This window comes from Carcharodon carcharias, chromosome 19, assembly GCF_017639515.1.
Source record: "Carcharodon carcharias isolate sCarCar2 chromosome 19, sCarCar2.pri, whole genome shotgun sequence".
NCBI lineage: Eukaryota > Metazoa > Chordata > Chondrichthyes > Lamniformes > Lamnidae > Carcharodon > Carcharodon carcharias.
The window spans coordinates 30,852,233-30,880,202 of NC_054485.1; the positions used below are offsets into that span (position 1 = coordinate 30,852,233).

The window sequence follows — 27,970 nt, forward strand, 5'->3', positions numbered from 1 at the left end:
ATGACGATTGAGGATCTTGAAGTTGATTTGGTGGTGCAGGGTCGACAGCGCTTTATGCGGTATGGGACTTGGGCTGCAGAATGTTGGATTAGTTGAAATTTGCACAGGCTAAAAGCTGACAAGGAGAACATTTCAGAAGTTGCACTGTGATGTGTCAAAAGAACAAATGTAGGTTTTAGCACTGATGGCAGTAAGATAGGGGGAGGACAAGCTAGGTACTGGTGGGTTTGAAGACTCAGACCAGGGTGAAATGAACCTTAAGCACTGTTGGACCCAAGTACCCAAGCATCAGGTGGAGGTTGAAGAAATTGTAGCAAGATGGCCTCAACTTTGCCATCATTGAGCTGTAGAAACTTTTAACACATCCAGAACTTGTTAGATATAAGCAGTTAAATTATACAGCAACAGCAATGGAGTGAGTAAGGTGGCAGAGAGGTAGAATTGAGTGTGAACAGTGTATTTTAGCTGACCACATGTAAATGATGTCACTGAGGGGCAGCATGTAGGAGATGAACAGAAGGGACCAAGGATACAGCTCAGGCACACAGGTGACCATGTGACCACGGGAAGAGAAAGAACTTCAAAATGTCCAAACTAAGCGTTAACCGCAGCCTTGAATATTAGTCACAATGTGCAAACAGTTCAGTTGGTTATAAAATTTACATTTGCTGACCAAGCCCAGTTGCTGCTGAATAAATGTATTTGTTCAAAATATGTAGAAGTTAATGAGTTCTAGGATGAGCCAGCAGATGGCAAAACCTGCCAGAAAAGAAAGGAATTTAACAGTCTTTTTCCAATAAAGTTTGGTTAGCCTGTGAGCTGTGCTGGTTAGGGACCGGTAATGTTTGCAATTGAATGAGAAAACATTGCTGCTAAGCCTGTGAAGCTTTTGCTAAAAATATAATCCATCCCTTTATTAGGATTTCCAGCTTGCCAATCACTAAGTGACAGAAGAGCTCCCCGTCAGATCATGACCTCTTGCCCTGGTCCCAGTTCATTTTGACACTCTCGTCTGCCTTTGAGCTCCCATTGGCAGTGTCCCTCCCCCATTCAGGTTTCACACTATCCCCATTCTGCCCTCCTCCTTCAGCACCGCCCCTGGCTCCTAGCAGCTGCCACTGCTGCTCAGAGACATGGAACTCTGTAAAATGCTGTGGGCATGATTTCCTGATCTTGCAAAGCTATCAGCGAATTGCTGCCTACGGCATTCAGCAGAGTTCCACCACCAGAGCACCAGGTGGCAGCCAGAAGCAACAGCAAAGGACAGAGTCACAAACGGTGTTGATGTTCATCTGTGAACATAACTAAACAGATATTGGTTCCAAAATACTGAATGTCATAAGTCCAATTTTAACTCTTTTGAAGAGTGACAAGTTTTGAACTGGAGAAAATGGCAGGTTTTATTCTTTCATGGGATGTGGATGTCACAGGCAGAGTTTGTTACCCATACCTAACTGCCACAACTGAGTGGCTAACTGAGCTATTTCAGATTCAGCCACATTGCTATGGGCCCAGAGCAACATGTAGGCAAGATCAGATAAGGACGACAGATTTCCTTCCTTAAAGGTCATGGTCACTGTTCTTGAGTGTAGCCATCAATTTATGAATTGAACTATATTCCTCCGACTGCAGTGGTGGGATTTGAACCCTTACCCCAGCACATTAGCCTCTGGAGTACTAGTTCAGTGATATTACCACTGTGCCACCCTCTCTCATGTGCTCATGGGACCTTTTACATCCACGTGAGCAGGCAGATAGGCCTCAGTTTAACATCTCACCTGGAAGACAGCATCTCCAACAGTGCAACACTCCTTCAGTACTGCACAGGAGTGTCAGCCTTGATTTTTACGCTCAAATTAAATCCAGGAGTGGGAGTTGAACCCAGACCTCATGGGCAGGATTTTCCCTTCGTCAGGCGGGCGGGCCCAGGATCAGCTGTGAAAGGGCCCACCGCCCGCGATCGGGCCCTGACCATGATTTCATCCTTGCTGGCCAATTAAGACCTGCCCAGGGTGAAATGCAACTCTGCACTGGCTGCCAACGGCTGTGCGGGGGCAGGAGCCTCTCTGCCATTGGGTCCAATGGCGACCCGGCGGCTGGTTTAAAAGTGGACCAGGCAGCCCCAGGAAGGCTGCCACAGAGGACGTTCCCTGAGCCAATACTATAGACCCGAGTGCTGCAGCTGGACACGGCAGGCCGGGTGGGCAAGCCGGGTGGGCACACGGCCCCCCGCTTCTCTGATGTGTGCCTTGCCATCCTCCTGGGAGAGGTGGCTGCCAGGAGGGACACCCTTGCCGCCAGGGATGGGAGCCGGAGGCTACCGCACCTCACCAAGAGGACACGGGAGGAGGTGGCAGCGCTGGTCAGCAGCTATGAGGTGCTGCGGCGCTCATGGGTGCCATGCCAGAAGTGCTCCAATGACCTGCTGTGCTCAGGAAGGGTGAGTACCATGTTGGCATGGGTCAGTTTGTATTAAGGTCTGGCTGTCCCCCGTGGACCTCAAGGGTGCTAGAATCTTGAGTGCCAACTGTCAATCACACCGGAGCTGGCCATGGGGCTGAGCCCTGGCTGCTTGGACTGAGAGCAATGCGGCTCGAGGGCCATGACTTGGAAGAGGCCTGCCAGGTGCTCCTCAGCTGAGGTTAGCCAGGCTGCAATGGGGCTGCAGGGACAGAGTGGACTAATTAATGCTCCTTTGTTGTTTCAGGAGAAGATTGCCCACAACAATATTGAAAGGTCATGGACCAGCCTCCCAATCCTCTCAAGGTATGAGCAAGATGCCCTGGAGCTTGAGAGCTGGCATGCCACACGTGCAACCGGGCATGGAGAGGTGGGGCTGCCAGACGAAGGTAAGAGCGGCAGTGCACAGAGGTGGGAATTTCAGCTTGTGCAACCATTCCAGTGTAATCTCTCCATTGATGTGAGCCTCGAACCTGGAGTCCCCATTGATTATTGGAAGATGAGGGCACCGAGCTGCAGATCTCCATTGTCTCATCAGGGTGCCTGATATGCACAGTAAAAGTGTGATGACTTTAACTAATGACATGTCCTTCTTCTCCCCTTCAGGTTTACCAGCAGGCGTCGATCTCCAGAGCTCAAAGGGCCACCCCTGACGCCGGAGGAGCACCGGGCATCATTTTACCTGCGTCACACCCACTCCCTGAACCAGGCACCAGCACAGATACCAGCACCTTGGTGGGCATTAGAGCGGAGGCTAGTATATCGTAGTATATATATGTGCGAGTATAGCACATTGATGAGGTCACTTCACAGTTGCCTGAGGTGCAGGTGGAGGCAGAGTGTGCCCAGGGCGACGGCAGTCGGAGGGCTGCTGGGGACCAGGACGATGCTCAGTCGAAAGCTGATGATGGGCCTCTGGAGTCATCCATTAGGCTGCAGGTGGTGGATGTCCAAAATGTGCGGGAGGATCTGGCGGAGATCCATGACGGTGTGCGTGCCATGGTTTCTGTGATGGGGGAGTCCATACGGAGCGTGAGCACTGTGATGGCCATCATGGTCTCTTCCATTGAGAGAGTGGCAACTCTCGTGGAGAGGCAGCTCCATGGACAGAATCAGGAGTTCCTGGGGTTACGCTCAGACCTGCAAGCCCTCATATAGGCGCTGACCTCAGGTGGTCAGTGTCAGTGTGTGAGATGGATGAGACACCCAGTATCCCAGCTAGGTGCCCATCCATCAATGGTGAGCAGGGAGGTCCACAGCGACCTCACCTTGGCGCATGAGTTGTCTCCGCGGGCTCCTGTCAGGGTGCTCTGGATAATGGCACCACCAGTGACCGTGGCATCGCATGAGGCTGTGGCGACTGGGGAGATGCCAGCCATGGCACTGGCCGCTCCCTCCCAGGCTGGGACAGCACAGGCTCCACTGGCCAGAGGACAACCACCGAGGTCATCAAGGCCAATAAGACAGCAGAGTCAGCAGGCTGGCTCCAATGCTGGTGCCAGCGAAGGGCAAGCACCTAGACGTAGCACTCACAAAAGTAAGTTAAAGGCACCATGAGCACAAGAGGGACAGGTCACAGGTGATTTTATGTTCATTTTTGTTAACTTTATGTATACTAGTCCAATGTTGAATACCAGAAATGCTTCTGTTGAGATTATTGAATGGTCAGAATTACATAAATTATGTTTTTGTCTTCATGGCCTCAGTATGCTTCACCTTTTTATTTCATTGTTGTGGGGAATGCCAGTATCTAATGCTAGATGTAGGTGGCTCTGAACCTTTTTGCACAGGCACTGAGTGTTCTTTGTGTTCAAATAAAAGTGTCCTTTCAGACATCCAGGATGGAGGCGGCAGCCCTGGCATGCATTTGAAGCTGATCTTTGTTAACCTAGCTGAAGGAGCATTGGATCAAGGCATCTCTGTTGTCCCTGCCTCCCTGCAGGTTACTGAGGTCTGGCTTCATGCCCTCAGCGTTCTCCTCACCTGCTTATCTTCAGACTCAGTACTGGACTCATCATCTGTGGCCTGTGGAGCTGCCTTAAGGTCCTCTTCCTCTAGTGGGTCCCCCTTTGGCAGTGCCAGATTGTGGAGAGTGCAGCATGTAACCATGATCAGTGACACTCACTCCGGGGGGTATCGTAGTGCTCTCTCTGAACGGCCCAGGCATCGGAAACACATCCTGAGAAGACCTATTATCCTCTCTACCACCGCCCTTGTGGAGGCATGACTCCTATTGTAACGCTTCTCTGCCTCTGTTCTTGGGTAGTGGAGAGGCGCCATGAGACACACTTCAATGGATAGCCCTTGTCACCCAGCAGCCATCCATCCAGTCGGGCTGGAGCACTGAAGAGCCCCAGCACCTGGGAGTGTCTCAGGATGTAAGCATCATGGGAGCTGCCTGGGTACCTTGCACAGACTTGCAGAATCTGCATCCTGTGATCACACACTATCTGAACGTTCACGGAGTGGAAGCCCTTCCTGTTGACGAAGGCACCGGGCTCACCTGCTGGCGCCTTGATGGCCACATGCGTGCAGTCAATGGCACCCTGGATGTGTGGGAACACAGAAATCGCTGTAAAGCCTCTGGATCGCTCAGCCTGTATGGTAAAGAGTAAAAAAAAACAAAGCTTCTGTCACCAGCTTGACGCAACTGTGGACAGCTGATTGGGAGACTCCACACTGAGTCCTGGAAAGAGCCAGAGGCTTAGGGGTTGATGGCCGCTGTGACCTTCAGAGCCACTGGCATGGGGTGCCACCCACATTGTTGTATGTGATCTCAGGTCTAATGATCTGGCAAATGGAGGCCATGCTCTCCCTTGAGAGATGGAGTCTCCTTTGGCATTGCACCTCGGGCATATTAAGGTAGCCGCATCGCCACCTGTAAACCCTTGCAGCAGGATAGTGGCATCTTCTGCCTTGGACTATCTGCTGGCCCTGTACCCCTTGTGCCTGATACTGTCCCCCCACAGGTCGCTCCCTGGAAGCTGCATTGGGACACCTGGCCTCCTCTCTCTTCTGCCCCTCTCTTCCTCCTCAAAGGAGGTGCCTCCAGCGGAGACCACAATTCCCATTACCAAGGTAGGGGAAGTCTGTCTGATACCTGGAAGGGTCCATACCGTCTGAATCTTCCGAGGGCCTGGCAGACAGCAATGAGCCCTGAAATGAAGCCTGGAAATGCTAAGAATGAAGCCCCGAACAGAGATGAAGCTGCCGAGTACCAATAAGCAATCAGCTGCAAACTGTCTCCAAAGCTCCTCAGTACTCACATTGGCAATGATGCTGATCCTTTTTATCCCGCCCTTGGATGAGGTTTGTGAAAATGTTGACTGGCTGCCTGACTATTTTGCCAGTGTGACGAGCAAAAAGCCGCACGGACAAGGAAAAATCACAGTCAATTGGACTGTTAAGGACCTTAATAAAAACAAAAAAACTGCAGATGCTGGAAATCACTGCTGTTAAGGACCTTAAGTGGCCGCTCCAACGCGCGAGTGCGTGATGATGTCGGGACATTCACCCGACATCATCACGCACTATTTTATTCCCGTTTGGGTCAAGCACGCGCCCGCCTGGGGGGACAAAAAATTCTGTCCCCTGATTCGGAGGCGAGAATGCTATCACCTGAGCCACATTACTTGGTATAGCCATGATAACCTTGGTTGCAATGGATGTCCTTGGTTCGATAGAATCCACTGGTCCATTCTGCCTATCCCTTCAAACAATGTTGGTGCAGCAGACTGACACAATACGGTTACTCTCAGGGTATCGTACATTCGCTTGCATAATTCGATTTTTATTGTCCAACATTCAACTTAGAAACTTCCTGCATCTAATGACACGTGGGGCAGGATTTTGAGGTCACCGGGCTGGCATGGTAGGCGGGGCCGGGAGCGGCTGGGAAATGGCCCACCACCCGCCATTGGCCCCTGGCCGTGATTTCACGTTGGCCGGCCAATTAACGGCCGGCATGAAATGCGCGCTGAAAGACTCAGCGTTGCCGGGATGGGGGCAGGAGGAGGGCGAGCGCTAAAGTCAGCGTGGGCACGGGGGAGCGCGGAATGAAAGCTCTCTAAAGGCAGAAAGCTGCCTCACGGAGCTGAATAATTTTAAACCATGAAATAAAGATTTGGAAATGCAGGAAAAAATGTCCGCACATCAGACTTCCTCATATGAACATATAGATTATAAAAAACATGTCAAAACATTTAAAAAAAATTAATATTGGAAATCTCATCCCGCCCATGGATGAGGTTTCCTCAAAAATCCAAAGGCCGTCTGGCCAATTTGCCCACCTGCCTGGCAACTGTAACATTGGATGGGTAGTGAAAAATCGCACTTAATGTATACATTAATGGCCTTAATAGGCCCCTTAACTGTCGGGGGGCGCGCTGCCAGATCTCTCACGTGCCTGCCGACAGAAATATCAAGCAATGATGCCAGGACGTTCACCTGATGTCATTGTGCGCTATATTATATGCCCGATCAGGTTGGGTGCGCGCCCACCCACCCATCCACAGGATGTAAAATTCTGTCCATGGTGCAGACAAAGCACATGTTTATGGCAGTTTCCATAGCTAGTTTCTGTCATGACTTGGATACATGGTACGCAGAGATCTAGCTAGTTTAGCAAATATCTTCATGGTGGCTTGTAGGCATTAGTAAAATGCAAATTCAATGCAATGCGATGGTAATGTTTACAGTTATGGGCAAAGCTGTTGTGTGGGGCAATTTATCTAGAAGTTGTGCTTAAGGAAACAGCATCACTGTGTCAACCTCCCCTATGAAACACAAATTACTAAGACAGGTTTCTTCAGAGATACCCAAGTAGGTGTGCCCAGGCCTCACAAATGGCTCCTAGGACAAGGATGGGTGGATCCCAAATGCCTGAGGTTATAATTGTACATGCCTCAGTTCCATCCACATGAACTCCCATTCCTTCCCCAAAATCAATGACTGCCATAGGAATGTCCAAAGAAATTTCCAGACTGGACAATTTAGTTACTGCCTGCTGTATGTTTGGTAGATCTCACAAAAAGGATCTGAGTCATATGGATGGTTGAATACTAAGTGTTTATTGATACCACATAACTATGTACATATATACACATATATATACAGGATATAGCCCAAGCTATGAGCTAATGCCTAATCAACAACCCTCTCTGGTCTCAGATGATGTGTCTCCTTACATTACACTGGGGCCATTACTGTTTCCCAGTCCCACATTAACCCTTGCTATGACAGATACCCTTATATTACACTGCCAGTATTCTGCAGTGAGTAACTCATCTCTGCTTTCCCAAAGCCTTTCCACCATCTTCAGGGCGCAAGTCAGTAATGTGATAGAATACTCTCTGATTGCCTGGAGTGTATAACCCTCTTCCTGGCCTAAAGGTTCTTGTCTCTACTCTAGATAACAACAGCACTCAATAGCTTGGATGAGGTTTCACCAAGGGTAATACTCCTTTATTAAACTACTAAACAATAGTATAAAACAAAAACAGAATTACCTGGAAAAACTCAGCAGGTCTGGCAGCATCGGCGGAGAAGAAAAGAGTTGACGTTTCGAGTCCTCATGACCCTTCGACAGAACTCCAAGTTATGTCGAAGGGTCATGAGGACTCGAAACGTCAACTCTTTTCTTCTCCGCCGATGCTGCCAGACCTGCTGAGTTTTTCCAGGTAATTCTGTTTTTGTTTTGGATTTCCAGCATCCGCAGTTTTTTTGTTTTTAAACAATAGTATATACTCACTATATACTGATTGCTTAGCTTTCCTGTGAGCTGGAGTCCATGTTGGTGGTCAATCCGCTAACTAATTCTCCATGTGCAACTTCTGAATGACTGACCAAATCACTCTAACTCACTGCAGCAAGATATGTTTGTGGACTCTTTCTTTATACCTAGGCCATATAAGATGCCTGTTTCTAGCCCATTTAATTGGTTTCCAATTACATCAGTATTTTTTCCCTGGCTCTCATGTCCTGGGCCTCTTACAAGGTCATGCTTGAAGGAATAGAACCAGCCTCCCTCTACTTTGTCAACTTTTGCACTGTTATCAATCTCCAGGCTGATATAGACGGACATCTTTATTACCTCTAACGAGCACAAAAAGGGCCTATCTTTTTCACAATCCGAAGCCAGTTTTCCTGCACAATTTAATTCATTTCGCAGGCCTTGCTAAATCTGGCAAGGCTTTGACTTCATTAAATTGACCACCATGCTTTGCGTTTTGAGCCCACAGCGCAGTTCGGACCAGTTCTTCAGATATCTTTGGTCTGGGTTCTTCTTTCACCCCAATGTTCCATGTTACCACCATGAAACAGACTCCACACACAGGGTTACACCACAGCTAGTCTGCATTGATTAATATAAAAGAAATAAAGAAACAATTACATAGTTAAAAAGCTATTGTATTCTTTAATTTTTTAAAGTACATTGGCTTACAGGAGTACTGCTCCAACAACAGATACAACATAATCCAGGACAGTTAGTCTGATTCCTATATTTAAAAAAAGAGATAGAATAAGTCCAGGGAATTATAGACCAATTAAATTAATGCCACTTGTAGGAAAGATAAGGAATCCTTACTCCAAGATGTAATAGAAGAACATTTAGAAACTGAAAATTTAACAGAGAAGTCAGCACAGTTTTCAAAAGGGAGAATCATGCATAATCAATATTATTGACTTCTTTGAAGAACTAACAAAAGGGTAGATTAGGGCAGTGTAGTAGATGATATGTATTTGGATTTTCAAAATGCCTTTGATAAACTACTGCGAAGTAGACTCGTGACTAAACTCAGAATATATGGAGTCAGATCACAAGGAGCAGAATGATAGCAAGCTGGCTACAGAAGAGAAAACACAAAGTAAGGGCACTCAGACTGGAAAAAGGTAGAAAGTGAAAATTTGCAAGGACTGATTGATGCTAGGACCACAGGCCAATATTTAGTGAAATGATTTGGAACTGGGAATCAAAATTCCAAAATTTTCAAATAGCTCTACTTAATACAAAGGAGGACTGCAACGAAATACAGGAAGAGATTTATACATTTGCAGAATGGGTGTGCAATTAGCAAATTAAGTTCAATATAGACAGGTGTGTGGTAGGAACAGTAAGGAGGCCAAGTATTCCTTTGAGAATAAGTGCCTAACTAAGGTAGTTGAACTGAGGAATCTGGGTCCACAGATATATGAATTACTAAAAGTAGTGACAAAGCTTAATAAGGCCAGAAAGAAGCTAACAAAGCACTGAGAATCATTTCCAGAGAGTCGGAATTGAAAAGCAGAGAATTTATGTTAAACTTGTACAGAACCTTGGTTAGGTAAGGCCTGCCTTTCCCATTGCCTTTCCACCTCTGCTAGGATCTTAGCAGAGGTGGGGTAAGTCGTGGGTGCCTTTCACCACCCTTAGGCCCATAGAACCCTTAAATGACCAATTAATAGACACTTAAGGGCATCTTCCTGCTGCTGCCAGTATTTTAATTTTTCTTCTTTTACTGGAATTCCCTCTCCACACCTCTCCGCCTCTGTCTCTCCTTTAAGACACACTTTAAAACTTACCTCTTTTACCAAGCTTTTAGTCATCTGACCTATGTTTTTACTTGGCTCATTGTCAAATTTTGTTTGATAATGCTCCAGTGAGGTATCTTAGGACTTCTTACTATGCTAAAGGCACTATATCAATGCAACTTGTTGCTATTTTTGCTGTTGGGGTCAACGGAAAGGGGATTGCACAAAAGGGCAGAGCTGGAGCACTAATTCTGCGAACATTATCTCACTTTCTGACTCTCCAGCCTGTACACCACCTACAAGGCACAAGTCAGGAGTGCCTGGATGAGTGCAGTTCCAACAACACTCAGGATGCTCGACACCATCCAGGACAATACAACCCATTTGATTGGCACCCCATCCTCCACCTTCAACATTCATTCACTCCACCACCTATGGACAGTGGCAGCAGTATGTGCCATCTACAAGATGCATTGCAGCAACTCACCAAGGCTCCTTCCAAACCAGTGACTTCTATCACTTGGATGGACAAGGGCAGCAGATGCATGGGAACACCAACTGCAAGTTCCCCTCCAAATCACACACCATCCTGACTTGGAACTATATTGCGGTTGCTTCACTCTCGCTGGGTCAAAATTCTGGAACAGCACTGTGGGTGTACCTACACTACATGGACTGCAGTAGTTTAAGAAGGCAACTCACTGCCACCTTCTCAAGGGCAATTAGGGATGGGCAACGAATGCTGGCCTAGCCAGCAACGCCCACATCCCATGAACAACTAATAAAAAAACTAAAATATATCAGGAAGGACATGTGGGAGGTCAGACACATAGGACAGAATCCTTCAAAAATAGTGAATGGTTGGGACTATTTGCAGGTCCTGACCCTGGGCCAGCCTGGGAGATCTTCTCATAGGGCAGATAAATTAGAGGCCAGCTCTGGGCCTGCCATCCAATTCAGAATGGTGGATGGGTTCCAATCAGAGGGCTGCAGCCTTGGAAGGACACAGTCCCACCACTAGAGATGGGACCTGCCATTGCGGGAGGGGACTGTGAGGGCACTTCCATATTGAGGCACCCTCTGAAGAGGTTTTGAATTTAATTAACCGAATGGTGGCCTGTGCTGCCAGGCCACCCACATGGAGGGGCCCTCCAGGCTAGCCACTGGCAAAAAACCTTCAGGCACCTGCCAGGCCTGGCCCTCGTTGGGAGAGGGGGTTGGCGTGTAAGATCCTGACAGGATGTCCAATCACCCCACAAATGGGGCAGTTAAATTTGTAGAGTGGTTACCTGCCACTGCTGGGTAATTAGCCTCTGCCAGTGATGACACGCTTCTGGGAAGATCATCCAGAGGAGGGGACATGTCGGCCCGCTTACCTGACATAATATTTCCAACTTTTCTCCTGCTCCTGCCTTCAAACCCGCCCCCCTGCAGGACCAGGAAGATTCTGTTCTTAGAGAGGGCACGGCCACAAAGAGATTTGAACATGAAGATAAGGAAATTGAAATAGGAAACATGCAGATTGGAAAGTGGGAGTGTTAACCAGCAGAATTCAGTGTGGTGAAGGATAAAGGTGGCCTTTTTTTTGGACAAATTAGAATTTGTAGAGGTTGGGGGACAAGAAAGGGAACATTGGAATAATCGAGACTGGAGGTGGACATTACATACCTAGACAATTTTCCACATTATCAGGTAGGTGCCAGTATTATATTTATACTGGAACAGCTTTGGTAATAGTGCAGTTCATTCTTGAACACAAGTCTTCAGCACTACAGCCCAGAACCCTGTCAGGACCCATAGCCTTTGCTGTATCCAGTACACTTAGCTATTTCCTGAGATCACGTGAGATGAACTGAATTGGATGAATTAAAAGAAATTGGTGAGTGTAAAATATTTACCTTTAACTAGTACTCTATTCTTTATTTTTTATTCCTGTTGCATATCACTTTTGGTTCTCTTCAGTCACTGTGTTCTGCTCTTTATAACTTTGAAAAATTGTTACATGGTCTCCAACATTACCCAAGAACTCTTCACTGTTTCAAACACATTGAAACAAGAGATTGGTTAATACCCTGTCACAAGTTAATGAATCAGGTGAAGGCATACTTCACTTTGCTTTACCATCAACGTAAATGTAAACACTAACAGCAAAGGGTATTGGATTTCTTCATCTCTAAGGTTGACAGCATTGGGCACTTAGCTCTGACACTATCTCATTTGCTTCCAGTCTCTTCTGCAATCACCAATCCAATAACCTGCTCACGGATGCTCAGTTTCAGCTCCACCAGGGCCACTTAGCTCCAGACCTCATTATTGCTTTGGTCCAAATTTGGATAAACAGCTGAAATTTCAGAGTTGAATGACTGCCCTTAGCATCAAGGCAGCATTTGACTGAGTGTGGCATCAAGGAGCCCTTGTAAAACGGAAGTCAACATGAATTGGGGGAAGACTGTCCACTGGTTGGAGTCACACCTATCATGAAGGAAGATGGTTGTGGTTTTTGGAGGCCAGTCATCTCAGCCTCATGATATCGCTGATGGGGTTCTTCAGAGCAGTGTCTTAGGCCCAACCATCTTCAGCTGCCTCATCAATGAGCTTCCCTCCATCTTAAGAACAGAATGTGGATGTTCATTGATGATTACACAGTGTTCAGTTCCATTCATAATGCCTTCAATGTTGTAGCAGTGTGTGTCTGCATATAGCAAGACCTAGACAACAGTCAGGTTTGGCTTATAAGTGGCAAGCAACATTTGCACTAAATAAGTGCCAGGCAATGACAATCTCCAACAAAAGAAAGTGTAAACAACTTCCCTTGACATTCAATGGTACTATCACCGACTCCCCCACCATTAATGTCCTGATGAGCTACCATTGACCACAAACTGAGCTGGACCAGTCATATAAATACTGTGACTACAAGAGCAGGTCAGAAGCTGGGTAATCTGTGGTGAGTAACTTGCTTCCTGACTCCCCACATCCAGTCCACCATCCACAGGGCAAAAGTCAGGAGTATGACAGAATACTCTCCATTTGCCTGGATGAGTGCAGCTCCAATAACACTGAAGAGGCTCAACACCATCCAGGAAAAAGCAGCCCACTTGATCGGACCCCGTCCACCACCTTCCCCATTCACACCCTCTATTATTAGCACACTGTGGCTGCAGTGTGTATCATCCACATGATTCACTGCAGCAACTCACCAAGGTTCTTCAACAGTACCTTCCAAACCCGTGACCTCCACCACCCAGAAGAACAAGGGCAGCAGACACATGGGTACACCGGCCCACCTCCTAGTTCTCTCCATGTCACAGATCATCTGGGCTTGGAATTATCATTACTGGGTCAAAATGTTACAACTCGCTACCTAACAGCACTGTGAATATACCTACACCACATCCAGAATTTTATGTCTTGTAGGTGGGCACGCACCCGATCCGAGCGGACATGAAATAGCACAAGGTGACATCCGGCCAGTGTGCTGATGTCATCGCGCACTCGTGCAATATTTCGCTTGGTGGGTGTGCTTCCGACTGCCGCACTTGCCCACCGAGCAAAATATTGCGCGGTGATGTCAGGGCACTCGCCAGACAATTAAGCCGGCAATTAAGCCCATTAACGATGCAATCATAAGTGATTTTAGGTGGCTCGTCCACATTTAAGGTTGGCAGACAGGCCATTCTCCCAGGCGGCATTCATATTTTTGCTCAAACCTCGATCCAGGGCGGGGTGAAATCTCCATGGAGAAATAAAATAAAAAGAGATATCTGGGTACTGGTCGTTTATGAGGAATGCTTTCCAGTGCTTGATTGTGCTGCATGGACATGTTTTGCAACATTTTTGTCCTGTCCTTTAGCCTGTGGAAATCTGCAGCTCCCAGGGGCAGCTGTCTGCCTTCATGGTGCCCTCTCGAAGCATTCACCCACACCCTTGGTTACGTCAGTGCCCGCCCTCTTCCTGCCCTCACCCCAGCAGTGCTGAGCATTTCAGCACGCCTTTCACGCTGGCTGTTAATTGGCTAGTCAGCGTGAAATCGCCGTTGTGGGCCAAACACAGCTGGTGGCCCATTTCCCATCTGCCCAAGGGCCTGCCAATCGTGCATGCCCGACAGCCGAAATATTCAGGCCCACATGGACTGCAGAGGTTCAAGAAGGCAGCTCATCAGCACCTTCTCAAGGACCCTTAAGGACGAACAATAAACACCGACCTCATCAGTAACATCCACGTCATGAATGAATAAAAAAACCCCAGCTATGGTAGTGATGGTCACCAATTACTACACTAAGATCATATGTTACTGTTTTGATGAATAAGCTTTTATACAGGCATTCCTTTACAGAGTGAAAACCCAGGACCAGGTTCTTATGATTACGCTCATGTATCAATCGAAACTTTCAGCACCTCTCTCTCCAAAAGAGGAATAGGCGGACTTGCATCCAAAGTGAGTTTTTATATTTTCTTTTCATAATGTAATTGTGATATTAAGGAACATATTCAGCTCTTGTTTGGTGAAGCTTTTGCTATATATATATGCTAATTGTTCGGCAAATGGTTAGGTCTTTATGCAAATAACCTCCGTGAAACAGAAAAATAACAGAAACTGCATTTTACAGATCATCAAAGGTTTGTGCAGGAGACGTGTTGATCAGTCCCAGATAAATCTAAATCTACAGTAGTTAGAGTCTGAAATGCATTGAGTCCTTTCCACATTGTCCTCTTCCTTGTCCCTATGATAAGATCTCCTCCTTTTCCCCCACTGTTTAGGCACCCCGTCATGAACGGAAAAAATTTTCTCAGACTCCAGGAGCAAATGCGTACAACATTGCATCTCCACTTTTATCAAAGGTGGATTATCACTTGGGGAACAGCAGTATGTTCCAGCCTCCCCTTGCCATGAAAGTGGATGATCTCAAAAATGCAACACCTGGTCCCAATGAATATAATGTGAGTAGCGAAACTTAAGATAATTGAAAGGTCACTACAATTGGAGAAAGAACCAGAGAGTTACCGATTGAGTGAAGCAGTCTGAGTCACGTTGCGCTCCAAAAGGTGTATATGAGTTTATTGTTCATTATAGTGATTTATTTGAGCTGTTTTTTACTGCTCATTGTGAATATTTATCATGTGTGTGCAAAATCTGTGTTGGTAACAACCAGAAGTAATGTTATTGTTCAAGTAAAAATGGCATTGTTGCTTTTCTGATAGCTGATACACTGTGTGATGTAACTGAACTATACAGACAGAAGTGCAGATAGGGACACGTGTGATTATAGTATCAAGTGCATCTAACTTGCAGTTTCACTGTTACAATCCCTGGGTCACATATCACGACCATATATTGGGTAGGAAAGGTAATACCCTGATCCTAAGTGACGACTGATACCTCAGTGCAGTCCTTCGGGTGTGTCACATTGTAAGAGGCACATCTTTTGGAATACTCCAATGCTCTTTCAGGTAGGCACAGAAGTTTCCATGGCTTTATTTGAAGAAAAGAGGGGCTCGTCTGCTATTCTGACCAATATTTATATCTTCTGTTTGTGGGATGCGTTGTGCACAAATCGGCTGTTGCGTTTCCCATCATTGGAATAGTGATTGAACTTGAAAAGCACTTCATTGATTGGGAAAGCAATTGGGACATTCTGAGCATGTGAAAGATGCTGGGTTAAAGTGAGGACAGTGAATCTGGTACTGGGAGCTAGCAGCAGCACTAACCCGCAGAGAGCAGGCCTGAAATCTGTAACAGCATGCATATGATTTTGCAACATGAAACCTCTTGGGCAGCCATGTTTGCTGTGTGCAATTATCCATGTTGACTTGAGGAAAACTTGACAGGCTGCTTTCCCAGAGTCAGTATTATTTCTGAAGAAAAAAAATGGCATAATGCCATTGTTCTGATGTGCAGGAGCGGGGTGAGGAGGGGGTGTTGGTGGGGGAGGGGAAGATTCTCTGCAATTCTTGTATGAATAGTTTGTATAGATAAATGCAAAGTGAACATGGATACTATTTCCAATAATTCATTTAATGCTTTTTAATGTATTAATTGATGAAAATTCAATCTGGCGCAATTATGCCTCAAAATAACAGATGATGGGGTGGGGGTGGGGAGGGGGGTGGGGGGGGCGTGGGTGGGGGTGATGGATATGTCATATGACAGATGTGCAGAAGGATTTCAATCTATTATTTACATCTCCTTCCACAGATTTCTAATGTTTACCTTGGGAAAGCTAACAATGTCTCTGCAGAATCAGCATTTTTATCCAAAACCAGCAGGAACATGATCCCAACAGGCACTCTGAAGGGACCCTCCCCTTGTAAGTACATCTTACAAATACAAGGAAATAGTCTGTGTTTAGTTGCTTTTTGCATATAAATATGACAAGACTCACTGGAGAAATGAGGTCAGTAATTGAGTAAATCGAAAATAATGTTTAAGCTTTGGTCCTCTGCACTTGTTCCTGTACTGCAGCCGAAGTGTATAGGCCTGATTTGCCTGTTTTTTTTGCTTTGTCTCGCCATCTTGCTCATCAGCCTTGCTAAAACTGAGGCACATCTTATGTCACAAAATGGTTATTACTTCATAGCATCATTTATGTGTAAAAACAAATCACTCTTACTTGTGTTAATGCTGCTGTACTTAACTTTAAGTTCAGTGAAAGGAGTTGAGCTGTGTGGAGAACCGAACTTAGCACAAAGATCCAATTGGTCTCTTTCCACTGAGCGACTAAATTTCACTGTAAACTTCCAATAAAAATATGCCTCCGCAGAATTTTTAAAAAGTGACCGCTCAGGACAGGGCAGTGAAGTGTGTTAGACACCTTTCTTTTCACCTCCAGGGCCTCAGTAAAAATCTAAGCCTCACTAACAGGTTGGAGCCTTTGCTCTCTCTCTCTTATGCTAATGCGGTTTGGAGCAGTTTCAGACCAGTCCTTTGTAGGTAGAAGCCAACAAAAGGAGAACAAAATTGCTGGTAATTTGGTGCAAAGTGGTACTAAGTGAGCAATGTTACATCTGACTCTTTCATCATTGCTGCCAGGTTGTTTATACATGGATTATAGCATTATTAATCTGTATTATTGGAAGGTCAATAAAATATCTCAGGAAAACAGTGCAAAGTTGCTAGTTTTATTTCTGTTTCCTTTTGGGATGTGGCAATATTGGGCAAGTCTGAATTTAGTGCCTATGAATTTTACGGGAGGGTGTGGGCTACAAAAGTTGGCCACGAACCAGTTGACTTAAAAAAAAAAAGCCGCCCCGCAGTGATAATGCGCTGTCGGCGGCCTAAATAAGCTGAGGGTCGAACTTCCACCCCTCAGGGATTGATCGACTGGCAGCTCTGGATGTCCCAGCAGTGCTAGAACTCAGTAGTGGGCGCTGCAGGGATTGCAAGTAGCCCCATGAAGTAGACAGAATAGATCCTGGTGACATGTAAGTCAGGCCTTTTTGGGCAGGGAGGGATTGAGCCCCATATAGAGGGGGAGGGGGCGAGAGAGTTCGGGAGATGGGTTTTGGACCTCAAACAGGGAAGCACAGAGGGGAGGGGTGTATTATCTTGGGGAAGTACCCCCGTCATGCACAGGGTACCCCCTCAAAGAGCTTCTGCTCTTTGCTCCTGGCTCTTTGTGTATCTTTGTTTACTTTCCTCTGAGCTGACACCCTGGCTTAACCAATCAAGAATAGTAAGCATCAATTGTAAACAGATCCACATAATCAAACGTGGAACAATTAAACACTACAGTACCGTCCACAGGTATACAAAACAAATGTTCTTCACCATTTATTGACCCTGGACAACTGCAGCAAAAGAAGCTTGTTGTACAGAGAACTATTATCAAAACTGGGAAAGCTCATTTGCCTATTACAATGCTTTACCATTGCTGCAGTTGTATAGAGTCTTGACATACCGCACCTGGATTACTGTGTGCAGTTTTGGTCTCCTTACCTAAGGAAGGATAAACTGGCTATAGGGGCAGTGCATCAAAGGCTCACCAGACTAATCCCTGGGATGGTGGGATTGTCCTATGAGGAGAGATTGAGGAGTCTGGGCCTGTAATCTCTGGAGTTTAGAAGAATGGGAGATGACCTCATTGAAGTGTACAAAATTTTTACAGTGCTCGACACCATAGATGCAAGAAGGATGTTTCCCATGGTTGGGGGGGTCTAGAACCAGGGTACACCATCTCAGGATAAGAGGTAGGCCATTTAGGACTGAGATGAGGAGGAATTTCTTCAGTCAGAGGCTGGTGAATCTTTGGAATTCTTTACCCCAGAGAGCTGTGGAGGCTCAGTCATTGAGTATAGTCAAGGCAGAGGTCAATAGATTTCTAGACACCAATGAAATCAAGGGACATGGGGATAGTGCAGGAAGGAAGGGGGATGCATCCTTTGTGGGAAGGATGCCCTGTGTGTATCGGGAGTTCCGGAGTTGGTGATAAAGCTGACTTCGCACTCTTGCCGTCATCACAACTGATTTCACACGTGCACGGGACATCAGCAGTCCCAATTGGCAAGTGTAAAATCCTGGCCAATGTGTCAATGAAACAATATGCTTGTTGTGCAGGGATGTCTACTTCTGGTCTCTTAATGGGGACAATTTTCTCCCTGTCGGGCGGGCTGGTCAGGAGCGGGGGCAGGCAGGTGCCCGCGATCAGCTGAGCGCCGCCATTTTACATGGGCGGGCCAATTCAGGCCCGCACCACGTGACATGCACCCAGAAGCACTCAGCACTACCTGTGCGGGCGGGGGGAGGAAGCTGAGTCAGGGCCTGAGCTCTTTCACGCATGCACACGAAAGAGAGCAGAAATCTCCCTGAGGCACCTCCATGCCTCCGGGAGATTAAGCTCACTGCCAAAGATGTCAAAAATAAAAAAATAAAATTATTCAGACAGTAGTGTCACATGAGCCGGGACATGTTTATCAATTTTAATTTTTTTTATTTAAGTTATAAACCCTTCATGAAACCTCATCCCGCCCAATGAGGTTTCATGAGAAATGCAAAGGCTGCCTGGGCTCTTTGCCTGCCCGCCAACCTTAAGGTTGGATGGGCAGCCCTGACAATTGCTTTAGTTAGGTTATTAATGGCCTTAACAGACCTTTGACAGCTTGGTGGGTGCACAGCCAACTCCGGTGTGTGCCCGCCGAACGGAAGATCAGAATGACGCTTGGTGACATTGGGACACGTGCCCGAAGTCACTGCGCATCATTTTACGCATCAGCATGCAGAGCCTACCCCCGCACACTGACCAGAAGATTCTGCCCAATGTGTTTCTGGTAACAACCTAGGAAGATAGGAGGAGTAAGCCATTCAGCCCCTTAAAGCCTGGTCTGTCATTCAACTAGATCTTGGTTGTTCTTCTACCTCAATGCCATATCCCTTGATATCATTGATGTATAGAAATCTATTGACCTCTGACTTGAATATACTCAATGACTGAGCCTCCACAGCTCTCTGGGGTAGAGAATTCCAAAGATTCACCACCTTCTGACTGAAGAAATTCCTCCTCATCTCAGTCCTAAATGGCCTACCTCTTATCCTGAGATGGTGTCCCCTGGTTCTAGATCCCCCATCCACAGGAAAAATCCTTGCATCTATGGTGTGGAGCATTGTAAAAATTTTATACACTTCAAAGAGGTCATCTCCCATTCTTCTAAACTCCAGAGATCACAGGCCTAGTCTCCTCAATCTCTCCTCATAGGACAATCCCGCCATACCAGGGATTAGTCTGGTGAGCCTTTGATGCACTGCCCCTATAGCCAGTTTATCCTTCCTTAGGTAAGGAGACCAAAACTGCACACAGTAATCCAGGTGTGGTACGTCAAGACTCTATGCAACTGCAGCAACAGCAAAGCATTGTAATAGGCAAATGAGCTTTCCCAGTTTTGATAATAGTTCTCTGTACAACAAGCTTCTTTTGCTGCAGTTGTCCAGGGTCAATAAATGGTGAAGAACATTTGTTTTGTATACCTGTGGACGGTACTGTAGTGTTCAATCGTTCCATGTTTGATTATGTGGATCTGTTTACAATTGATGCTTACTGTGCTTGATTGGTTAAGCCAGGATGTCAGCTCAGAGAAAAGTAAACAAAGTTACACAAAGAGCCAGGAGCATAGAGCTGAAGCATGGAGTAGACAGGTTAAAGCACTGTATATAAAGCCTATTACATATATGGAAGTTAGTGTCATTTAATCAAAGATCTGAGATATAAAATACATAACATACCATCACTGCTAATATGTCAGATGTGAAATTCTTTCCTAGGTCAATACAGTGTCAACCATTCTTTGACAAAGGAGTCATCAAAGTCCATAGTCTCTTCTTTTAGATCCAAGACAACCCGCCTGAAATATCCAAATGAAACAAGCCCAGGACCAGCAACCTATGAACCATATAAACCAATGGGACAAGAGAGGATGCAATTCGTACATTTGCATCCTTGGTATGTGTAGCTGACTCCTTTTGAGTGGCTATTAGATGAGTGAATACAGCAACCTATGTGTATGAAGGCCTGATTGTGGAAAAAGTTATAGTGCATGGATTCTGAGCTTGCAGAAAGTAAAATGTTTGCGTCCTCCGAGTCGGTTAAATGGAAAGGTGGGGGCTGGGGTCATGTGGCAATTAACACTGTCTGTGCAGAGTAATTTTGGCCCATAGTGGACATGAGTGCCTGAAACAAAGACTTGGTGCATGGTATGAGAATCTAAAACAATTGCATAATGCAGTATGTGCAACTTAGGAACAGGAGTAGGCCATTCAGCCACTCAAACCTATTCTACCATTCAGTTACATCAGAGTTGAATGATACCTCTACTTAATTTAACAGCAGTTGCTTCACAACTCTTGATAACTATAACTAACAAACATCTATCAATCTCTGTCTTGAACATGTCAGTTGACCCATATTCCGAACAAAAATATATAGTGTACTGTGTAAGCATCTGGAACAAATGCATAGTCCAGACTGAGCAATTAAAACAAGATGTGCAGCGCTGTATTTGAACTTCTAAAATAAGCTATACAATGTGTGACAACCTAAACCAATTGAACAATGCAGAATATGAACTTTAAAAACAAATGCAGGGGAGTATGTGAACATCTAAAATATCAACAGTCCAATAAGAGTGCATGTAAAATAAATTACAGCTTAATATTTGGCTTTTAAAAAATTTGGTCATACGCTTCGATGAGTTACCTATTTTTATTTAAAGTTAAATACGACCACCTGCCTTGTTTTAAAGTAACATCTTAAAGGGCCTTGGCCTGTTTTAGTGGAAAATCAAAGCTAGCTTCGGGAAGTATGAATGGTAGGTGTGAAACGGTGGAGGTTAAGGTGCATTGATGGCAGGTGGGCTGCTCTCCGGTAGGCATTGCTGACAGAGAGAAAGACTTTATTTCACAGTGATGTAATTGTCTTTCATGAGCTGGAAGCTTACAAGCACTGTGCACACAAATGAAGGCATTCCGATGGTTTTTACACAATGAAACTTTTTGTTGCTATGTCGGTGGGACATCTTGTTTGTTCATGATTGACCCTTGAAATTTTAGTCTTTAAACATCTTGCAGAAATCAATTCACTGGATGATTACTGTATCATTGATTTCACTTCAATCAGCAAAACAAAGATTCACGTCAACAAAATGAATGTGCTTCCATTGCATATGAGATAATTTATGTGTGTTTACCTTAGGGGATACCTAAATGTACTTCTTCCCCCAATCATTAGTACCTCCCAGGCTGAACAGTCACTGTGTGGGTGCTCCCAGGCTGAACAGTCACTGTGTGGGTGCTCCCAGGCTGAACAGTCACTGTGTGGGTGCTCCCAGGCTGAACAGTCACTGTGTGGGTGCTCCCAGGCTGAACAGTCACTGTGTGGGTGCTCCCAGGCTGAACAGTCACTGTGTGGGTGCTCCCAGGCTGAACAGTCACTGTGTGGGTGCTCCCAGGCTGCTTACAATGCCCTTTTTTATGGTAACAGGCAAGTAAAGATTCCATGTCTGATTTATTTTCCTGCAACAGAGAGATATTCCTGAAATTCCTAGAAAACAATCCTGACAGTGAGCTGGGATCATGCCGATTGATGGCCTGCAGTGTAAGGCCCATGTGCAATTCATGTGGTTAGTGGAATGCCACATAATTTACATGGGGCAGACAGGCATAGCTGCCACAAAAAGCACAACTTTGATGTTTGCCTGTCTCAGTAAGTTAGATAATCTGGTGCCTGACCACCATGAAAGATGGTTGCCCAGCCACCAACCCCAGTCATGATTCCTTCTGTGTAAGAGCCAGTCACAAAAATGTTGGGAAAGAAAACCCTTCCTTTGGAATCCAGATCAATTTCCTGGTCTGCATTCCACTCGTGAGGTCTATGTTCACCCATTTCAAAGCCACTGGCATTGAGAAATATGCCAATTCCTAACATCCATTGAAGGGGGACCTCGTGGTTTCGAGAATTTTCAGCTCTCTGACAGCATCTGCTTTCCAAGAAAAGATTCTGCCATTTATAACACATGTCAGAATCTTCTGTAAATGATGGAGATAGGCAGGACAAGCTGTCTCACCCCTGGATTTTCAAAGCATAGGGCCCTGCTTGACAATTTCCTAAAGAAGCTTGGCTGAGATCAGGAACTCAGTGGAGTGGAGGATTGAACCATTTTGGTGACCAGCATGAACAATATAAATAATCTGCAGCAATATTATGTTGTGTATATACAAATTATGATTTGTTATCTGGAGAACATGCTAAGGCTCGAATTCATTTCACAAATTATATTGCTGAAATGAGAAACATGCTGCCAACCTTTTCATCTTGCATGCATCAGGACAAATGCAAGAATGCCAAATTTCAAATGATCACAACAATTTATATTACAGTAGGAAAGAATGCTGACTGGCAAGTTGACTCTGATTGGCTGAGACGTTGCCATGGAGAAAGCAACAGGGAGCTATCGGTTCCCCAAGCTGCTGGGACAATTTCACACATGGATAAATTTCACAACTGAGGCCTAGTGGCTAGCTTGCAACATCATGAAATGAGTTGTAGTCAACTTCATTATATAAATTACTCAGACTAATTTATTGTTTTTATAATAGATTTATCATCATTTAACAAAATGTTTGTTTACTTCTCATATTGTTCTGTTACGACTTATCTTTTCTAGGAAGAAACATTACTTGTGTATTTCTGCTCCTCCCTTCCCAGTACGCAAAAACCCGACTCCTCCTGGTCCCGGCTATTATGACGTTGTTGATTTTCATGATCCACCCAAGCACTATATGTCCAATGCTGTGTTTGTATCTAACACTAGCCGCTGGACTGGAAATGTGCAAAACAAAGATGCTCCAGGGCCAGGTACGAGACTCTGATGATTCGAGATAAGGAATAGTAATAGCATGATGCTGTAATTTTAACAATAGATGGTTGCCACTGTATTTGAAGGTTACAATGCACACAAAAGCACGCAAATGATGCCAGGGTCTAGTGCTAAACTTTTAATGCCTTATAAATGTAGAGGTGGAAAATCTGCAGACCTTCTAGAACATTTTAGCTGTAAGTCGTGAGTACACCAAAGGCGCCTGAAATTATGATGTGTTCAAGCCTTGTATTGGGACTTCTGCAGGCTTTAACAGTTTTCACCTGTCCTGATGCAAGGAGAGTGGTCATGGACTCCTAAAACAGGCAGTTATATTTGACTCCCACCCCAATACTGCTAAATGCCAGATATTTATCTCCAACCCATACATGTAATATACCATTTTGATGCACATTCTCAGCTTTAAAATTGACAGCTGATAAAATATTAAATGCATTTAGGTAAAGGAATGTATAGAAAATAAAAGCAGCTCAGTTACGGAAGAACGGATGGATTTGTGGAAGTTGACCACCAAAGCAGGTAAACAGGTAAAAACCTTAAAATGCCACACAACAAAACAGACTTGACTTATTCAGTCACCATAAATCAGTGGCTTTAGTGCTATGCTCGACTTGGCATAAACAAATCATCTGGCATAATGCCACAGATCTGCTAGTTATACAATAAGGGCTTAACATAAAGCATGCATTACCTGGAAGTGTTATAAAACTCTGAGTCACTGTGAACAGTACCATGGGAGATTTATTATAATATTTACACTGCTGAGTTCATCCATCTCCTCAGTTCTGCTGAACCTCTGCTGAAACTCCTGGCATCTTGTTGTACACTGTATCCCTGCTGATTCTAGGATTATTGGTCAGTTCTATAAGAGACAGACCTAAGCCCTTCCCTTAAAAAGGGCACTGGTGTAAAGGACAGCACTGACTGCGTTCCAGCCTCCAAATGTGTGCAACGAAAGGTTGAGAGGAGATTTGATAGAGGTATTCAAAATCATAGGTTGGGGGGTTGGGGGGGGGCAGGGGGCGGGGGGGTGGTGGGGGAGGGGGGCTACACAGTAGATAGAGAGAAACTGTTCCCTTTGGCAGCAGGGTGGAGAACCAAAGGGCACATATTTAAGGTGGCTGGTAAAAGAACCAAAGGTGGCACAAGAAACATTTTTTTGCACAGCGAGTTATTAGCATCTGAAATGCACTGCCTGAGAGGGTTGTGGGGACAGATTTGATTGTGGCTTTCAAAGGGGAACTGAATAAGCTCCTGCAGGTAAAAAAAAAAATTGCATGGAAAAAGGCAGGCGAGTGGGACGAGCTGCATTGCTCTTGCAAAAAGCTGGCACAGACTCAGTGGACCAAATGGCCTCCTGTGCCTTAACCATTCTCCCGATACTATAAGTGGACGCAACTGGAGGGGGAGGAAAGGAGACAGGTGAGGGGAGCTGCCTGGATCGTCGTTGAAATTTTATTTTAACGCCCGGGGCAAAGCAGAGACTCTTGTGGCTTAATGGGCAGAGCAGCACCTCATCCCCCCCCTGCCCAGCGTCAGAAATGTACTGTTTCTTTGGGCCAAGCGCAGTAAGCAGATGATGGAAACATGCTTCTAGTGGGGTGTATATATGCTGGGACTGAGCAAATTATGTCCTCTCCTGTTGACCCTTCGAATTGAAGCTGATCCATCCAAAATGAAAGTCAATATATGTTAAACATAATAAAATACAAATTGTAAATCAGGATGATTGTGCTGACTGATCGGGTTTTGGTGGATTTTCTTTATCGATCCCTGGGATGTCAAATACAAATGCAGCACGATTACCAAGCAGTTTTGCTTGCTTCTTTGTAAAACCGCAAATGAACTGTTCGCAGTAAACCCATGAAGCACAAGGAAATGTTAAACCCCAAGAACTTTTTTTGCCAAATTTACTTACTGTTGCTCTCTGCCCGTAATTTGCAAGCTGACATCCTTGTAAATGTTTTTGAAGGTTGAAACACTCACAGGGGACCTCCCTGTGGAAAAATCCAAAGATTGTAACTGTTGTTGATGAAATGGCACAAGGGTCACAAGAGTTTTTAGAAATGACAAGATACTTCACTGTTCCACTTTAACTGCAAAAAAAAACTGCATGACATCTCAACTCAGCCATTTCAAAATGCAATGCAACTGTAAAACTTTGCAGGGTCAATTTGCAAACAAAATACAATAAGCAAATAGTTGCTGTGATAGAAATACACCCTGACATTTCCTTTACATGTTGCCAGCTTTTTAGTAAATATGGGTTTCTGGAACTATGTTCAAGGAAGCGGTTGGTTCTATTTTTAAAACTTCCTGCAGTGTATTTTGTATTTTGGCAAACTTTTAAGTTTTCTGTCTTATAGAAGGTAAGTTTCCCTTTGGGCAGGTTGAGGGGATGGGACTGGAGGTAATGGATCAGCTGCTTGCTATATTCCTAGCTCAATTTTACGATCTACTGTCTATAATGGAAAAGTAAATCAGGCAGCGTACAATCCCACTGAAGGTTGGCATTTCAACTTTTTTCGGGGCAGGGATGAATTTTAACCCCCTCAAGGTGAAAGATACTGGCACTGGGAAAAGAAACATTTTAAATCTCAAACTTTCAGCTCAAGCTGTCTGTAAGTGACCAGATCAGCTGAGGTGTGACCTAATGATTTGCTAAACCCTTAGCAGGTATCATTGTGCAATGACTTGACACACTGGGCAGGTTTCAACAAGAAACAGTTAACTTTATTACAGAGCGTTTTTCAGATGCCACGTGCTTGAACCAGGACCTCGACAAGAAAGCCCCGCCCCAGATTACCTGTGTTTAGAGCTCATTGGCCAGAGCCTCCAAGAATAATCACGTGACCCCCAATAGACAGTAGGAGAGGCTATGCCTTCAGTTACTACATTTCCTCCCCCTTTAGTTTTTTTTAGTTTCTATTTACAGATAACATTTGAATATCCAACAATACATACATATATATATATAACTCAGGTGATTAAAGATTAAGGGCAGAGGTTTCTGTCTGGCGTGGGGGGCGGGGGCGGAGCGAACACGGGCAGGTGATCCAGCGGCTATTGGGTCCGCACCACCATTTTACACAAATGGGCCAATTAAGGCCCGCCTAGCGTGTTTCGCGGCTCCCGGAGACAGCGGGAGTCAGCAGGCGGCAGCGGATTGGCAATCACCTCCGGGTCCAATGGCGACCCTGCGGCCTGTTTAAAGGCCAAGCTTCAGCCGCTCCAAGGCTGCTGTACATGGCCAGAGGTCGGGGCCAGTGCAGATCCAGGCTGGCCGTGCAGGAGGATAGGGCGAGTGGTCAGTGTGCGACTCGGACGAGTGCCTTGCTGCCCTCCTCGAGGAGGCGGCAGCACAGTGGGAGGCGCTCGTCCCTCAGGACGGGAGGAGTGGGCCACCCCACTTGACAAAATGTGCCAGGGAGGAGGTAGCATAGGTTGTGAGCTCCCATGACGTGGTGTGGCGCACATAGATCCAGTGCCGCAAGCGCTTCAATGACCTGCTGCGCACGGGAAGAGTGAGTAGCATGTTGGCATCGTTCACTTCACCCATCATGTAAGTTTCACCCCCCACCCCCCCAAACACTGGTGCCCCACCCATGTCCGACTGGCCTGAATGCAATTGACAGCATATGTCCTTAGCTGGGCGGGCCAGCAGATATTCCCTATGCGTTTGTCAGCCTGAGAGGGTGGTGATGAGATGGGTTCTGCATCCACAGCACATGTTGGACTGACACCCACATGACTGTGGTGGGGGCAACCTGGAGGATCTGTACCCAGGCGCAGTGCTTGAACTCCAGGACATGTCAAAGTCAGGGTGATGACATGGTGGGAGGGGATCTTCAAGGTGGCGTGGCACAGATGGATCTGCTGCCCTCTGCACTCCACCTCATTGTGCCTCCTTGCTAAGGCAGGTTAAACTGTGTGCTCCCAAGTGTGATGAAGGCAGCATGTGGCCGGGGTGGGATGGGGGTGGGAAGGATACACTGGGCATATTTGTGTGAGCATTCGGCAGCAGCGGGGTAAGGATACATTGGACCCCTGCAATGGCCAACTGGGCTTGGGGTGGGCCGGCTGCAAGGAGATTCACGGTACAAATGTCATTTATCAATGCTCTTTTCTCATTTCCAGGAGAAGAATTCTCACAACACCGCTGAGCAGATGAGGGCTAGCGGTGGGCCAGCCCAGGTAGTGCTGCTTAGCCGCTTCGAGCAGGAGACCCGGAGAGGTGCCATGCGCCCAGGTCCACTGGAGCCAGAGAGGCTGGGGTTCCATGGGCAGGTATGTGTGGCCAGCAATCACATCACCAGTTGTCCCCAACAGCCATGGCAGTGCTGATTGTTGAGTGAGTGATGTTACCAACATGGCTGGCCCATTGCGTGTGGAATGATGAGTGCATGATGATCCGGGGGACAGGCATGTACATTAGCATTGTCCACACACTAACTGATTGAATTTCCTTACTCCTCCTTTCAGCATCAGCGGCGCAGGGCCTGGACCTGAAGCAGCAGGAGCCCCTCTGACACCTGAGGGGCATGAAGTTCCAACATCACAAGCATCACACTATCTCTGCCAGGCAGGCAGCAGTACAGATACTGGCACCTCAGTGGGCATTAAATCTTCGGCTAGTGTC

At 46.0% G+C, this 27,970-nt stretch overlaps 1 protein-coding gene across 1 annotated transcript; it reads left to right on the plus strand.

Annotated features, from left to right (window-relative positions):
• stpg1 (sperm-tail PG-rich repeat containing 1) lies at positions 1-27,860 on the plus strand. Its single transcript, XM_041212269.1, has 8 exons — positions 1-59; positions 3,067-3,130; positions 14,731-14,910; positions 16,166-16,277; positions 20,222-20,399; positions 23,119-23,309; positions 25,698-25,700; positions 27,814-27,860. The coding sequence occupies exons 1-8, from the start codon at positions 1-3 to the stop codon at positions 27,858-27,860; spliced, it is 834 nt and encodes a 277-aa protein (XP_041068203.1).
• The last annotated feature ends 110 nt before the right edge of the window (positions 27,861-27,970 follow it).